The sequence below is a fragment of the Atractosteus spatula genome, chromosome 3, assembly GCF_055471065.1.
Source record: "Atractosteus spatula isolate fAtrSpa1 chromosome 3, fAtrSpa1.hap1, whole genome shotgun sequence".
In the NCBI taxonomy this organism is placed as follows: domain Eukaryota; kingdom Metazoa; phylum Chordata; class Actinopteri; order Semionotiformes; family Lepisosteidae; genus Atractosteus; species Atractosteus spatula.
In genome coordinates, this window is record NC_142708.1 from 46,938,850 (window position 1) to 46,954,619 (window position 15,770).

General features: G+C 34.6%; 1 protein-coding gene across 2 annotated transcripts in view; it reads right to left on the reverse strand.

The window, feature by feature from the left end:
* Positions 1–15,770, reverse strand: part of man2a1 (mannosidase, alpha, class 2A, member 1) — a 248,185-nt gene that overhangs the window by 21,224 nt on the left and 211,191 nt on the right. For both annotated transcript variants that reach the window (XM_088911950.1, XM_088911951.1), the window contains exon 18: positions 8,198–8,339. In XM_088911950.1, the coding sequence (XP_088768076.1) occupies positions 8,198–8,339 (142 nt within the window). The remainder of the gene's footprint in view (positions 1–8,197; positions 8,340–15,770) is intronic.

The following is a 15,770-nucleotide window of genomic DNA, read 5'->3' on the forward strand; positions in this document are numbered from 1 at the left end:
ATCACTTGAGCACACTCAACTCCTTCACTTATGAGATAATGTTGTTTACACAACAGTCACTCATCACAGCATCACATCAGTCATGAAAATAAAGCCAAACATTAGATCAATATCCCAAATGTATATACTTTTCTAAAAAAGCTATGCCTACAAAGAGTTGTTTTATTTGATGCGCAGCATATTTTTTTGTAATATTCCACAATATTTGTGTGCCTTTCAAAGATCTGTAATATTTATTATTAGCAAGGTACTGTAAATCACTCAAATTGCAGTAATAAAATACCCAGCTCTATAAATGGGTACAAATGTAAGTTGCAATGAATAAAAGCATCAGCCAAATAAATATAAATATAAATCAGAAACTGTCATCTTAAACACTTAATGAAGCATAAGGGGCACAGAGAGCTTTTAACTGAGAGTATTCAGAGGAAATGCTACCACAGACACATACTGTGCACACCAGTGTGACTTTCACAATGGTTACACTAAGGTTGAGCTTACTGTACTGCGTGAGAATGGAAACCAGAACCGGATGTAACTCAGGTGGATTTGGTCTGAGCAAACATGGATCATGTCTCTGTTTTTCTGCTTGCATGCTAACAGGAGACCGTATCATATAAGTTGAATAAACTTAAAACAGCGGTTTGTTTATGTATATTCATTATTAAATTTTAATTTAAAAAGGGTAAAGTAGGTAATAACTGTATGCTAATGGCATGGCATTTCTATTAAATTGTATGAGTTAACATTGCATAAACTGTGATCATACTATAAAAACAATGTATGTTTATTTCATACAGTGGAGTCATGAAGTCAACAGAACAGCATTAGATTGAAAAAAACAATTTTGTCTTATCCTGTACTTTAATTATAATTCAGTTGATATGTTATTTAACTTCGGTATTTATGACAAACACCCCCTGTATTTGTAAGGTTGACTCCAAATGCAAAAAGATAAATACGTTTTGTATAAATGCAGTTTGGGTCATAGATCATTAAAAAACTATACATTTGTTGCCAGTTTATTTTGGTGCTGTAAAGAAAGTTATGCATCAACCTCATTATCCATCGTAGAAAGTGCTAGTTTCTGGAAAAACATCAGTGAAAGAAAAGTGGTCATTGCAAAAAGCTTGAAACTGCTATTTTGGACATATCTGCGAACATTTGAATCCTGCCCCAGAGAATACAGATACAAAACTTAACTGTTCTGAGGAGGGGTGGGGGGTTTCCTGCAGTACTGAGTGAGGTGGGATTGAGGACATTAAATCATCCAAAATTATGACTAAGTCCCTGGAGGCCAAGTAAAAGCCATAAATTCCTGTTGACTCAGGGTCACATGCAGACGTTTCCCTAATATGAGAGTGAACTTGGAGTGTACAGCATATTTGTATATTTATTTTTCTCAAATCTTGATCCATGAGAAATATTTTCACAAGCATTTTGTTTCTGGAATATTTTAGTAGAATGTGGAACGCTAACTACATATAAGACCAGAACTGAACCAAGGAGAAAATATGTCATATAAAATATAGTAAGAAATGAGATGAACTATCTTTTTTTAGTGTAGAACTTGACCTTCTCACAATTACACAAGCAGGATTGATTTGACCACTTTCACTGGAATTTTTAGTTTAATCAATGAAATGAAAGGGTATTTTCAGTAAGAAAATACTAAATGTTGGACATACTGCAGTTTGTTCAGAGTAGATTGAGATATCCCAGCGAGTAGAGCATTACAGTAGTCAATTCAAGAGAACACAAATGTGTTGATCAGCCTTTCAGCCACAGTTAGTGATAGCACAGGGTGTAGTCTAGCGATATTTCTGAAGTGAAAAAAAAGATGCTTTGCCAATATGCTGCACATGTGGGTCAAAGCCAGAATCAAATATCACCCCAAGGTTTTTCAATTTAGACTCAAGCTCAAGTACAGAACCATCTACAGATAGGGTTACAGGACTGGCTTCACGAAGTTGATGGGGGGTGCCAATAAGCATGACTTCAGTCTTGTCACAGTTAAGATGATGGGAATTTTGAGTTATCCAAGTTTTTATGTCAGAGATGCAATTAGATAGAATAGAGACAGCCACATTAGTGTCAGGTTTGGTATGGATGTATATTTGAGTATCATCAGCGTAGAAATGACAGCTGAGGCCATGTGATTTTAAAAGCTGACCAAGCTCACCAAGTGACCATTTAATCAAAGTCCAAGAAAATGAAAATCTTAGGACACTAATGATGGATCATTATATATCTGAATATCTTGGATTGTATCATATTATGTCTTTACAAATATCTTTCTACCACTGTAAGGCAGTGGTTCATAACCTTTCACTTGGGAGAATAATGACGTCTTCTAGTTCTTTAGTGGAGTATTTAATCATAGACTAAAGTTTAAGTTGATTTTTTTATATTAAAATTTCTTTTAGCTTCTAAAAAGTTCATTAAGAGTTACAATCAGTATCAACTCTGTATATATTAAGGGGGTCATAACTCCCCTGATTCAAGTGCTACCTTAAATTTAACAAGATGGACTTCTGAAAAAAGGAAAATAATACTCATTCTGAGAGTCTGGGATATATTGTCACTCCTGTATCTCATCATCTTAAAATTATTATCAACCAAAAGCTGTTTAGCCATACTGAAAGGAGCAAACTCTTAAAAGCATGTTAGGGACAGAAATGCTAAAGGTCTGTATGCTGACAGTTGTGGAAACAAAACACTTCAAGTACAGTATTTTGGAACCCAAGGTCAGTGTGCAAAAACAGCTAAACCAACAAGCAGGTCAATTAAAGATTAATGGCATCAATTAGTACCAATGATTTAAACCTTCAACTGGAATAAATCCCAGTAAACAGAATAGTCACCCAGAACAATTAGTAGTACCCATGTATTGATTAATGGACCTAAAATATTGCTCCAAAATTAGGAGTTCAAATACGTTTTTGAAAAAAATATAAAATTTAAAACAAAGTGAAATAATGATACAAAACGATATAAAATATTTAATTTAAAATGTCATTGCAGTAAATTTTAAAATTAGGAAGATGAAATTGTATGGACTGATTGTAAACTGTTTACAGAAACAACTTCAAGTCATTTGTAAATTAAAACAATGTCTTAAGGAAAATGTGTCTTGCATGATACCGGAATAAAACGAAAAGTATGAAATTTCATTTAGTGAACTTTTCCATGGTTCTAAAGAGTCTCCTGTGCCCTATGCCAATCCTGTGTGGATATCCCAAAAAAACATGTTCTGAAACCTTCCTAAACAGCAGCTATTTTCAGTTTTCAGTTCAACATGTCAAAGGTGAACAAGAAAAGATTGTGTACTGAGAGTTTACATGCACTGGGACTCAATGTAATCAACAAACAGTATACGGAGTACTGACCTTAATCATCACCCCTCTGCATAAAATGGCTTGTATTAAGCAAAATGTGTCTATAAAAAAATGGCCTCTTAAGTGAAACCTCATTCAATAAGTGTAAAAGTAAAGCCCACATAGTCCACTAACATTGCTGAAGACCTTAAATTTTTAATAAGCCTATATTAAGCTCAACACAGCTACATATGAATTTAATTTTGAAAAGACTGCACAGCAGGCATCCAGACTGCAATAAAGACAGTGTAAATTTAATGTTTTTGCACTAGACAACTTGATTTTCAGAGAGCAAAATCCCTGGAGAGAGACAAGACAGTTATCTTCAAGATTAGAGAAATAAGCAAAAAATAACCTACTCTTTCCCCTTGTCACAGCTCACATTAATAACTCCCAAAATCACAAGAATCTAAAATATTGACCATATTTGGCTAGTGAAATACTTCAATATGGATCTAGAAAGGTCAACAGGCTGTGATAAATCTAAATTATTATTTTTTAAAATATTGGTAGCTCATTACATTTCTGCACCCTTTTTTATTTAATATTTCTTTCAAACAGATTACATTTCTACTGATTGTAAGTCTGATCTTAATATCCTCATTTTTAAATGGGTGACAGGTCAGATTTAATTCTTACTAGTTAATATCTACAGTGCAAGGCTTACTTAAGAAAAAGACAGGTTGTTTTCTTCTCAGAAACAGTTAAATGATTTTTTGGACAGGAATTTAATTCCATTTCATACAGCAATGCTACCAACTTTGACTAGAAATAATGAAAAACAAAATGTGCTGCTATCATCACAGAATTATCTATTTTTATAATCATCGTATATTTTTTCTGAACTAATAAAGTGGTATTTGATAATGAATGTACAGTATTTCAGAAGTATAGTTATCTCCACTGAGTATTGAAAAAGTATTTTGTCTCTTTCATTCATAAACGAGATCTTTTAGACTATGACAAACTTCTACACAATTTTGTTAAAACCACTTCTCAGATAACTTCTTTATTAATTTTTATCAAAATTATAAAATTGGATATTCTGTGAAATCATGCATTTGTTTTCTGTGGTAAATAACCTGTAGCTAATCCAAATAATGTTCACAGTTCATATTTTCTATTAGTATCTTGTTAAATATTTTTACTTTATTGTTTTTGATATATTTAAACAGTATTATCATGTAATTATATTTATATTAGATATTAAAAATATTTTAATAATTATTTTTATGTTATTTATATTTAATTAAATATTATTAAAAAAACACCATGAACACTATAAGGGTGGATCAAGGGAGACAGGAACAGAAATTCATAAACATATTGGGTGCCTGAGTGACAAAAAATGAAACAATGTGGGATTTTCCTTTACCCTTGTGAAACTAAAATAAGGACTCACTTTTAATTATAATGTAGATTAAAATGCAAAATATTTATATCCATCAACATATATAGCTATGGCTAGAATTAATGTTTGGTACAAAATCCAGTTTGTGTTTTCATCAACATTTACAGTGTGCTGACAAAGTACAGATCCAGACATTCAGAATGCATGAGGGATACTGCAGTAGTTCACAGTTCAGTGTCTGCAGAGTACCGCAGCTTTTTAGAAATTTCTAGTTGTGTGACTGCACTACTTTGTAAAACCGCTGTAGCTTATACTGTAGCTTATGAACGTGATGTGCCTCTTGCAGGTTTACATCCACATAAAGAAAAGCCAAAGGTAAATTTTGGTAGCTGAAAATAAAAACGGTAGTATAACGTAATACATACCACATTTACACACAATAGATGGTAGTGGTAGCTAAATATAAAAAAGTATACAACAGTGTTCCACCTTCTTCATGAGTATTTTATGATTCAAACTCTTTTAACTTGGTGACTTACAGTGGGTTATGGTTTTAATGTGCTTTTTCTAACATTATACAGTTTATATACTGTACTTTATAAAAAGTTATAATGTTTTATCCGTTTCTAGGAATACGTAGTAAGAACATCACTTGCTGTTATTGTGAAAAGTACTGATTTAATAGCACTTGACAGTAATATTAATACGGATTCATGTAACTAAGCAGCTAAAACAGTGGATGTTTTGTAAACGTAAAACAAAAACTTTTATTGTCCTTATAGTGGTAATGGACAATGGAACGCTCATGGACTATAATGTAGCGTGCTGCACCCAGGCGGTTCAAAGTCTGATCAGAGCATTACTTTTGGTTTGTTTCTTACAAGCTGAATATATAAAAATAGTCCGCTATTATAGTTCGCTGTGAATGAGATGTGCCTCTTTCAGGTTTACATGCAAATTGAGAAAATCTATATTTTGTCTTAATCCAAATTTCAGCAGCCGGTAATCAGCCAAAAATTTTAAAAAATTAAGGTTGTTATTCGTGGAATTCCTTAAGTTAAACAAAGGAGGGAGAAGGGTTATTTTAACAATTGCCAGTTACCAGAGAACAGCTTATCAATATGTTGAAACCGTACCATGACAGTGAACAGGTGTTACACATGTTTACACGTGAACCAGCGACTGCTGTTTACTATGTTGTGACAATGTTGTGTGGCTCTGCGGAAACTATTCTGTAAATTGAAGAGTTATAAAAGAGACACATTGTGTATCGCCTCTTTTCATATTTGTAAAAACGTTCCAATTTAAATGCAATAAAGAATACATTATTAATAATATACCATGGACCATGGACAAGCTGTAATCTGAGGAATTATAGAGAAGACATATTAAGTCTTGTCTTTTCAGCATGGAATTAACCTTTAGAGTAATCCCTTTGGCTATATTTTTTTCATCACCGGTTGTGTTTAGTTTTTTATTAAAGCTTGTTGCGAACGCTATGTGTCTCTTTCAGGTTTAGATCCGCATTAAGAAAATCTATATTTTGTCTTAATACAAATTTCAGCAACGAGAAATTTAACTTTAAATTTTGCTTAAGAAATATATTTCACACATACTGCACTGTAGTAGCATTGAAACCTTTTGGTATCGAACTGTATATACTGTATGTTTATACAGTATACAAACACACTGCCATTCATTGCCGTGTGTGCTACAGTCTCGGTCTGTCTGTGGATCTGACTTCATGGGACTCACGTGTGTAGAACAGCGGGAGGCGAAACCCAGTTGGGGCGGGGTGGGAGGGTTGTTTTGATTATACTATGGATGAGTCCCTGAGGCATATCGTCCGAGTTCCGGAATTACAAAAAATAAATCTTTGATGAGTTTGCACGAGAGGAAAAAATACCTTTTCAGAAGTCGTGTAAAGTAGGTGAATTTGACAAACAGCAGCTAATATTGCTTAAAGAATTTAAAATCTATCTGACTGTATTGTGGCTCTCATGTAATTGAGCAGAAAGTCACCTTGCTCTCACAAGTGGCTCTGTTAAGACTTTCTGTTAACACACTTCATCCTTTTGAAAAGGATTTTTATCACCTTTATCTGTCTGGGGCATGGGGGTTGTATCCCTTCCTCAGTTTAACATCTGATACGTCCCCAGTAGACTGAGAGACTAAAACCCGCTATCGATAAAACATCTGCCTTTTGACATTTCTCAGACTGCTCCAAAGTTGGGCGCAGAGTAGAATCCTCTAAACTGAAAGCCAGGATGGACACCACAATTAACTGTGTAATACAAACTCTATTACCATATTACCTGTAATACAAAAGACCACTACAAACTAAAACAACCCGAAGTGCAGCATGCGTGGACCAAGGAAAAAATATTGGTTCCACAAAACAAATCAAAGATCTTGAACAAGCCCCCAAATATGCTACATCTGCACTATAGTTATGGCAAGGTGAAAGTGGGAAGCTGATTTTTTAAACATTTTTTAAATAAAATCTAAAAGAAATAATGAGATGTCCCTACCTAACTTAGACATTGTGTAACTTTAAAACTCTATAAAAAATGTTTTTAGATAAATTATAATTAGTTAAACACCACTTATTATGCACAAAAAGCGGGTAATTTTTCTTCCTCGTGATCAGCTTAGGATCTCTGTGAAGTTAAAATAATTTTGCCAAAACCAGCTGCATCAGGGACTATTGGGAATGCATACTGATGGAGAATGAAATTACACGTAATTTCCCTTCCCCCTACTGTGAGGTGATAATGCACTAGTTGGCTGGCACGAAACAATTATTACAATTAAAAAAATTATTTTTGCAAAAGCTCAAGGTTTTGGAAACTATTCTCTAGTTCTAATAGAAGATGTTGTCAATTTGCAAACTGAATTAAAATAATCAGCTTTCAGAAAGTCTAAAATATCAAAAAGACTGAAACAGTCCTATACCTGCAAAAATGGCCTTGACACAAAGCTACTTCATAACAGAAGTTGCATTTGAAGCTTTCATTGGGGAGATGATGACCATTATTACATTTTATCTGAGATGTACGTGATAACAAATGGATTACATTTTGAAAAAACAGCCATTTATAGACATGTGGGAGTAATCGGGATAACATGGATTCTTTGTCAATTTTCCTTCATCTCCAAGTCTAAAGAAATGTTTTTAAGACTAAGAAAACTCTTCTCTGGTTACAGACAAAACAACTGCTGTTATGATATACAAAAATGTAACAGATACTCCAGAACTTTATTATTCTAAATATCTTTGCATAGACTGTGGATTAGTGAATCAAATATTGGGAGTTCTTTAAAGTTATTGCTAAATTATGGATAAGTATTATACTGTACCTGCGAGCTTCAGATGCAAAGACTAAAATAAACAGTGCAACAATGGGCATAATTTGATGTTAACACATGTACTAAAAAAAATCCTTTATATTTTAAATCCTGTGCTCACCTGGTTTGAGGCTGGCCACCCCTAGGGACTGTGCAGAATGCAATGTCATCCGAATTGTATCATCTTGAATGTAGGTCATTGTAGTCATTGGATAGAAGTTGGCTTGAAGAGGCAGCTTTGTCATAGTTCGCCTGGGTTGAATCTGCAATAACAAACTGTATTTAGCTCCTCTGAAAAACTCCTTCCTAATTGACTGCAAGAATCATGCGCATGAATATGAATCAGGTGGCTTTCTTGTTCATTTATATTTTCACAAATATTAAGAAATCAGCTTGCTAATATACAGACTGGGCACGACACAAAACTCAAGTCTCTTTCAGGCATCATAAGCAGATAGGATAAGAATATGATATAATCTTAAAATCTACACACCAAACTGAAAGCTTTATTAACTCTAATGTTAATTGGTCCAACACATTATAAGAAACCTAATAATGATCCCATGGAATGAAGTCTAGAAAATGAACGGCATATGAATGTTCTGGAGACTCTAGTCAAATTCTAGGGAAAGCTGTGAATGGAAAAAAAAAGATTTTACCCATTTTTTATCCCTTATCATGTGGTAACATTTTATATTACCATCTACAGATTGTTTACTAACCCCTTTTTTTATAAAACTGAGGTGTTTAACAGCAAATTTCTAAAAGGTTCTGGCATGCCTTTTTGTTTTAGTAGTGTCTGCATTACAAACATTAATTACTTGCATCTACTACTTTGTAACTGAAATAAATTTTAATCAGACAATGAAGACATTTAACTAATTTTGAACTAGCAAATACCCTGGGAATTGAAACTAAATAATTCACTTTCCAAAAAGAGTCAAAGAACACTAATAATAGAAAGAACATTATTATTTCTGAATAACTTTTTGTCTCAGCCCAGTTTGCCTCCCTCTATAAAAAAAATGAAGAGTGGGCAGATTCAGGCTCAGTGACAGATCACCTCCTAATCCAAAGGGAAGTTTCACTAAGCACTTCACCTCCCAGTCGTGACTAGTGCCACATGGCAGTGAGTCAGAATTGTAAAAATAGAACCACATCACCCCAGAGGACCACTTTTAAATTTCTGCTTCATTTACATTTAAATCCTGTAGGGGAAAGAAATTAATGCTTTCCCTTTGAAATGTGCACAGCAGGGAGTATATAGGACCATTAAAGTATGTTTACTGATAATCTTGACCTGTGTATATGAGATGAGCAGCAACAAGATTTTACTGGGAATATAGTGATTGGCCACTCCACTGTATGTTCTCACTATATGAGAACACATTGGTGTTGTGAATTGCACCTGAATGCAATGGTATTTTCTATGAATGCTGTCCCTCAGAGAAAGGACAAGATGGACACGTTTTAAGAAAAATGCCCCTGTGCTGCAAAGTGGAGGCAGAATTTCCCACACATTTCTGCAAACAAAATGGTGTTGAAAAAATATTTTCTTACAACAAAAAATAATTAAAAAAAATTAAAATTAAAAACAGGTTCAACCACTGGCTTGAAAAATCAAAACCAATATGCTGAAAAACTATCCAAAAATAACAAAAAATAAACAATGGATTTAACCTTTACTAGTGAAACCAGATAAACAGACTACAAAGACTCCTGAGTTTAACCTGTAAATTTTTCTTAAGTAATGGCACAAGATGATGGAGCACATGGATGCAGCGGTTTCATTAGCTCTTAAACAATGGTGCATTTTGTTAGTTATTTTTGTTATATGTCACGTTAGTTACTCAAAACACTGAAGCTTACATCTCCTACGACCGGAAAACATTACTGGACATCAGAAACAACTGCAGGGATTTCTCCTTCAGTTTGCTTGACATGGATTACATCAGGTCGTCCATCCTCTACACCGCAGGCCCGGAAGCCACGGACCCTGACTGTGACCGCTGGGAGAGGAGACGGCGCAAGCGGTGCGAGCACAAACAGAAATGCGGTCAGAGAGCCGGGCTGCAAATAAGACTAAAAGAACAGCGGAACAGACCACCAGTACCCAGTCTGTTCCTTGCTAACGTATGGTTTCTAAACAACAAACTGGCCGAAATAAAACTCAGGCTCACTACTCGCTGGGAAATAAAAGACTGCTGCACTCTCGTGTTTACGGAAACATGGCTTCACAGCAACCATAACGGACTTTGCCATTCAGCTAGATGAAATTTTAACTCTCAGCTCGGACAGAACAGCCACCTCTGGTAAAAATATGTATTTATGTCAACCAACCAAACAAGCTTAACACCTTCTACGCATGCTTCAAAACTCAAAACCCTGAACTAGCCACCTGGACTACTGACTTCCCTGTCACCAACCCCCCAACACACACTATCCAAGCTAGATGTCTGAAAATCACTGAGTAGAGTGAATACACAAAAAGATGCTGGACGTGACGGTATCCCTGGCCTGGTACTCAGAACATGTGGCTGGCAGATAGCTGATGTCTGTACTGATATCTTCAACCTGTCCTTGGCCCAGGCTACTTTACCTAGCTGCTTCAAGACAACCACCATCAGGTCAGTACCAAAAAAATCAGCACCCACATGCATGAATGACTACTACCCTATTGCATTCACCCCCATCGTAATGAATGCTTTGAAAAACTACTAATACCACACATTAAAGCCAGCATTCCAAAAACACTTGATCCTCTCCAGTTTGCTTAACGCACAAATCGCTCCATGGAGGATGCAATCTCTATAGCTTTACACACCACACTAACCCACCTGGACAAAAAGAACACCTATAGAATGCTGTTAATTTATTTTAGCTCAGCATTTAACACCATTATACCCATAAATCTTCCAAAAGCTACCTAACTCAGGGCTCTGGGTCTAGATACCAGACCCTGTAGCTTGATCCTAGACTTCCTCACCAGCAGACCCCAGACTGTTAGGATCGGCAACCTCACCTCCAACACACTCACCCTTAACACCGGTGCCCCTCAAGGCTGTGTGCTCAGCCAACTGCTTTACTCCCTGTTCACCCACAACTGTACTGCCATGTTCGTCATAAACACCATCATCAAGTATGTTGAAGATACCACAGTCGTGGGCCTGATCACTGACAACAATGATACTGCCTACAGGGAGTAGATAAAACAATTTGAAGACTGGTGCCGAACCAACAACCTATGTCTCAACATCAGCAAAACCAAAGAGCTGATCGTTGACTTCAGGAGACAAGGAAAAGTCCACTTTCCCATCTACATCAAAGGGTCTGCGGTGGAGATGGTGAATAACTTCAAATTCCTAGGTGTTCACATCTCTAAGGACCTCACATGGGCACTCAACACCTCCACTCTCATCAAGAAGGCACAGCAGCGGCTGTACTTCCTGAGAAGGCTGAAGAAAATACGCCTCCATCCACGGATCCTCACCAACTTCTACAGATGTACGGTGGAGAGCTTACTGACCAGCTGCATCACAGTCTGGTATGGTAACTGCACCGCATCCGACCGTAAGGCACTGCAGCGGATGGTCAAAACTGCCCAACACATCATCGTCAGAGTCTGAAAAAAGCCACCAAAATTATGTCTGACCCCACTCACCCTAGTCATAACTTGTTTGTCCCCCTACTATCTGGTAGAAGGTTCCGGAGGCTCCAGTCGCACACAAGCAGTTCATGCAGTTGACAGATTAAAAAGCCATATACAGGAATATGAAAGATATTTACAAAATAAACAGAGATGGCTTCCCAGAGAGACATGCCCAACCACACCGCAGTATAAGAGCACAGTTATGACAAATGTACAAAAAAATAAATAAAACCAAAGAATAACAAAGTTCCAGTATGGGTTTGTCACAGCCATTGAAAACAAAAGATAGCTGATGTGTGGTGAGCGTTCTGGCGCACTATGGCTGCCGTCGCATCATCTAGGTGGATGCTGCACATTGGTGGTGGTGGAGGGGAGTCCCCATTACCTGTAAAGTGCTTTGAGTGGAGTGTCCAGAGTGTACAATATATATGAAGAGGTTTGTCCTTGTACCCTGATCTAAGTAAAACTCTAAGATCTGTTAGGACAGTAATTCAACAGTAATGAAATAGAGAGAACATTAGAAACACATCAAAACTGGAACAAGTTCAAATACCAGTTAGAGCACTGCTGTTTTACTCACTGTTTTTTCACTTACAGTGCTTTATTACAATTTCAAGCCGTAGATTTTTTTTTAATAATGTAGGTCACCTTGGAAATGTTTTAGCCAAATTAATAAGAATGCAACTAGGTCATAGGTTTAATTATCTTAAATAAACAATGTTGCAAATTGTAAAGCCTTTCCATCACTAGGGAAACTCTGATAACAAGGGGAAGCCCTACAGATTTTTAAACTCTTAATGAGATAATGTTCTTAATGAGTATAATGAACTCTCTTGTTCCTCTCGTTAATTTTTTCTGTGTTTGAGATGGTCAATTCCACCTCTATTAATTCTATCCAGTTTGGTCAGACAAATTACCTCTATAATACCATGCTGCTCACCTTGGTCTCGATATTATTCATGCTTTTTAAAGTATGCCTGTTTCTTTCCATCTCTTTTTTAGAAGTCTCAAGTCTATCTGGCAGTTTCTATTTTTTTTTAAGAAAGTGGAGACAGCCTGATGGAAATTTACAAAGCAAGAAAGTTTTAACCTGAGATGGGAAATCCCCAATGAAGAAGCTTCCACCTCAGAAACACATTGGGTTCTTACAAGGGTGTCTACAAATGCCATTCAGAATGTGTGTGAAAACTCAAAACTTCTTTAGCTCTGTCACTTATTATTTTGGGAAACAATTGATGTGCTTGTTTTAACCACATTTTCTTGCACTTGCAAGGCTCAAATTAAATAATAATAATAAAAAACTTTATTTTATATAGTGCCTTTACAGAATGACAACAACAATAAATAAAAAGAATATACAAGATAAAACACAATTACAATACACAGAGAAGACCATGGATGGTGGTACTAAGTACAGTAGGAGCAAAGAATGGAACCAGTTAAGTAAAGGCTCTTCTAAAGAAGAAGGTTTTGAGTCTGGATTTGAAGGAGTTTAGAGAAGGTGACTCTCTGACCTTAAAGACAATGAACAATATATACTTGAACAAACGTAAGTTATATAAGTACTTTCAAGTTAGAAAATATTTCTGCTTTATAATATGCTGTTCTGTGTCATGTACTTGGAGATGAAGGAAAATTGACAAAGAATCCATGTTATCTCTCTAATTTCTGTGTATGTTATCTCTCTAATTTCATATTTTCAGTAAATATTTTTTATTCAAAACATTTTATTTTGAAACGTGCATTTGGTTTCACTTCCTCTGCAAGCAATTATAACATTGCTAATTTTAATTGCTTGTTGTTTATAAAATATATAAAGAGTTTTTATTATCTCCAAGAGGCAATTTTAAAACACAACTTGTGCACTGGGAATTGATCCTGGGCCATCAGCTTGTCTGAGAAGAACTCTAACACTGAACTAAAGCGCTGCTCTGCATGAATAAGTTAATCAAAAATTAGAGGTGTTTCACTTTCCATTTGAATGCAAAGAAGCATTATATCTAATATATACACACAAAAAACAATTAAAATTACTGATGAAACCAAACAAACATTTTGAAATGAGACAAATTTCATCAAATTATTAAAAATATTTTATGAACAATTGCACAAAATTACTGAGAAACACACTAAAAACAGCATATTATGAATCTAAATATTTTGTTGTAATTATTGCTGAATTGTTGTGGAAAAATGTGGTTTTCTTAAAAAAAATTACATAGAGCAGACTTGTATCAGCTCCAATCCAACTTACAGTACGCGACTGTAAGTCATTCTTTGAGTCATTCAAGTCAGTACTAGCCTCTATTTGTTTTTTGTATGTTTGCTTTTAAATACGATACATTTTTAAATTCACTATGTATATTTTCAACAATCAAAATCGAAAATAAAAATTTCTAATAATTACTTATACACATGTACTCATAATTCTGTATAATGTAAAAAAAACAGTTCTTGTTACCATACAATATGATTAGCGCAGGAAAGCACTCATGGGTTAAAAACATTTAATTGTTATGATTAAAATAAGATTTGTGTGACAGTCACCTGGTAGATTTACGGAGTAGTGCAGTCCTTCATCAGATTATTTGAAAAAATAAAAGCGGTGAAATGCATTGCTTATCGTTATGCCGTAGCATTTGTTGCAGTATACCACATTACACCTTGCACATTTTCAATGGCTGCATCTTTACATAGTTTTAGGTATAGTGTAGTTTTGAACAGAAGATCAATTAGCTTTCTGCCATGGTTTAAAATTATAAGTGTTGCCATTTCTTGTATCGTTGGATTTGTTCCTATTATTGGGCAGTTATTTTGTCCTTATAACATGAGCTATCTTGGACTGTGGACATTTTTTCGTTTTATCATTATATAGTGTTGTTAATTCAATGCTATCTACATTATTTGAATTATATTCTGTACTATCAACATGAACATATTTCAAATTGGTATTTTTTTGCATAATGTTATGTATTACTACTTTCAGGAACCGTGATGAATAATTAATACACATGATTAAGTGATTTAACTAGATTAAAATCAAATGCAAAATTCAAAATTGCTATGTAGTTTTTTTTTGGAGATGCACATACCTTTATTACATTTTAAGTACTTAATCCTGTTATTTTTATCTTATGTTAACTTTGTTTTAATGAGTACACTATCCATTAAAATGGATGGAATCTTTAACGTAACTCATTTTTAATTTTTTCAAAGTTGTACATGTTTGCTTTCTGACCAGAATTGTTTTCACTTGTTTTGACAATCAGGTTTCCAAAAGTTTTTATTTGAGTTCTAAATGTGCAGTTAAAACAACAAAAAAAAAACAATTCCACCTTATTATACAAAATTGTGTAGTCTGGCTTGATGTATTGTTCTCATTACTTTGAATTACCACAACTCTAATTTATTTTCCTAATGTCTAAAGATGTAGTAATTAAAACTGAATTTAGGTGTACTTAATGTTTCTAGTTTTGTGAAGATTAGTATCATGTGTCTGACTGAGGAATTGTTTGAAAACTATATAAATCTAGTTGAGTTATGTTGCATAATGTAAATTTTAAAAAGCTCAGACAATTTCAAATCAATACGTTGCAAAAAGTGACACTATCACATTAATTCTGTGGTGAATTAGAATTACAGCCCTTAGTGTAAAACTGAGTAAAATGATGTAGAAGAAATAAAGGTTACAGCAAATGCATTAATGATTTAAAATATCACTTGAATGAAAACTATCCAAAAAATAAAAGAGCATTTGATTTTTGCTTATTTTAAGGTTGATTCATTTAATTCATTTTTGTGTAAATCAGTATAACAGAATGGTGTTGGCAGCTATCTTCCAGCTATCTTTCAAAAGCACTTTGAGAAGCCACCTTTAAAGGCGCTATATAAAATAAAGTTTATTATTATTAAAACACTGAACATGTTAACCCAAATATGTCTCACATTAAGACCACCCAAAATAAACCACAAAACTGTTATTTTATTAACTAAACATGTTTATTTAGACCAACAGGCCAAGTCCTAAAATTCAGAGGTTTACTAA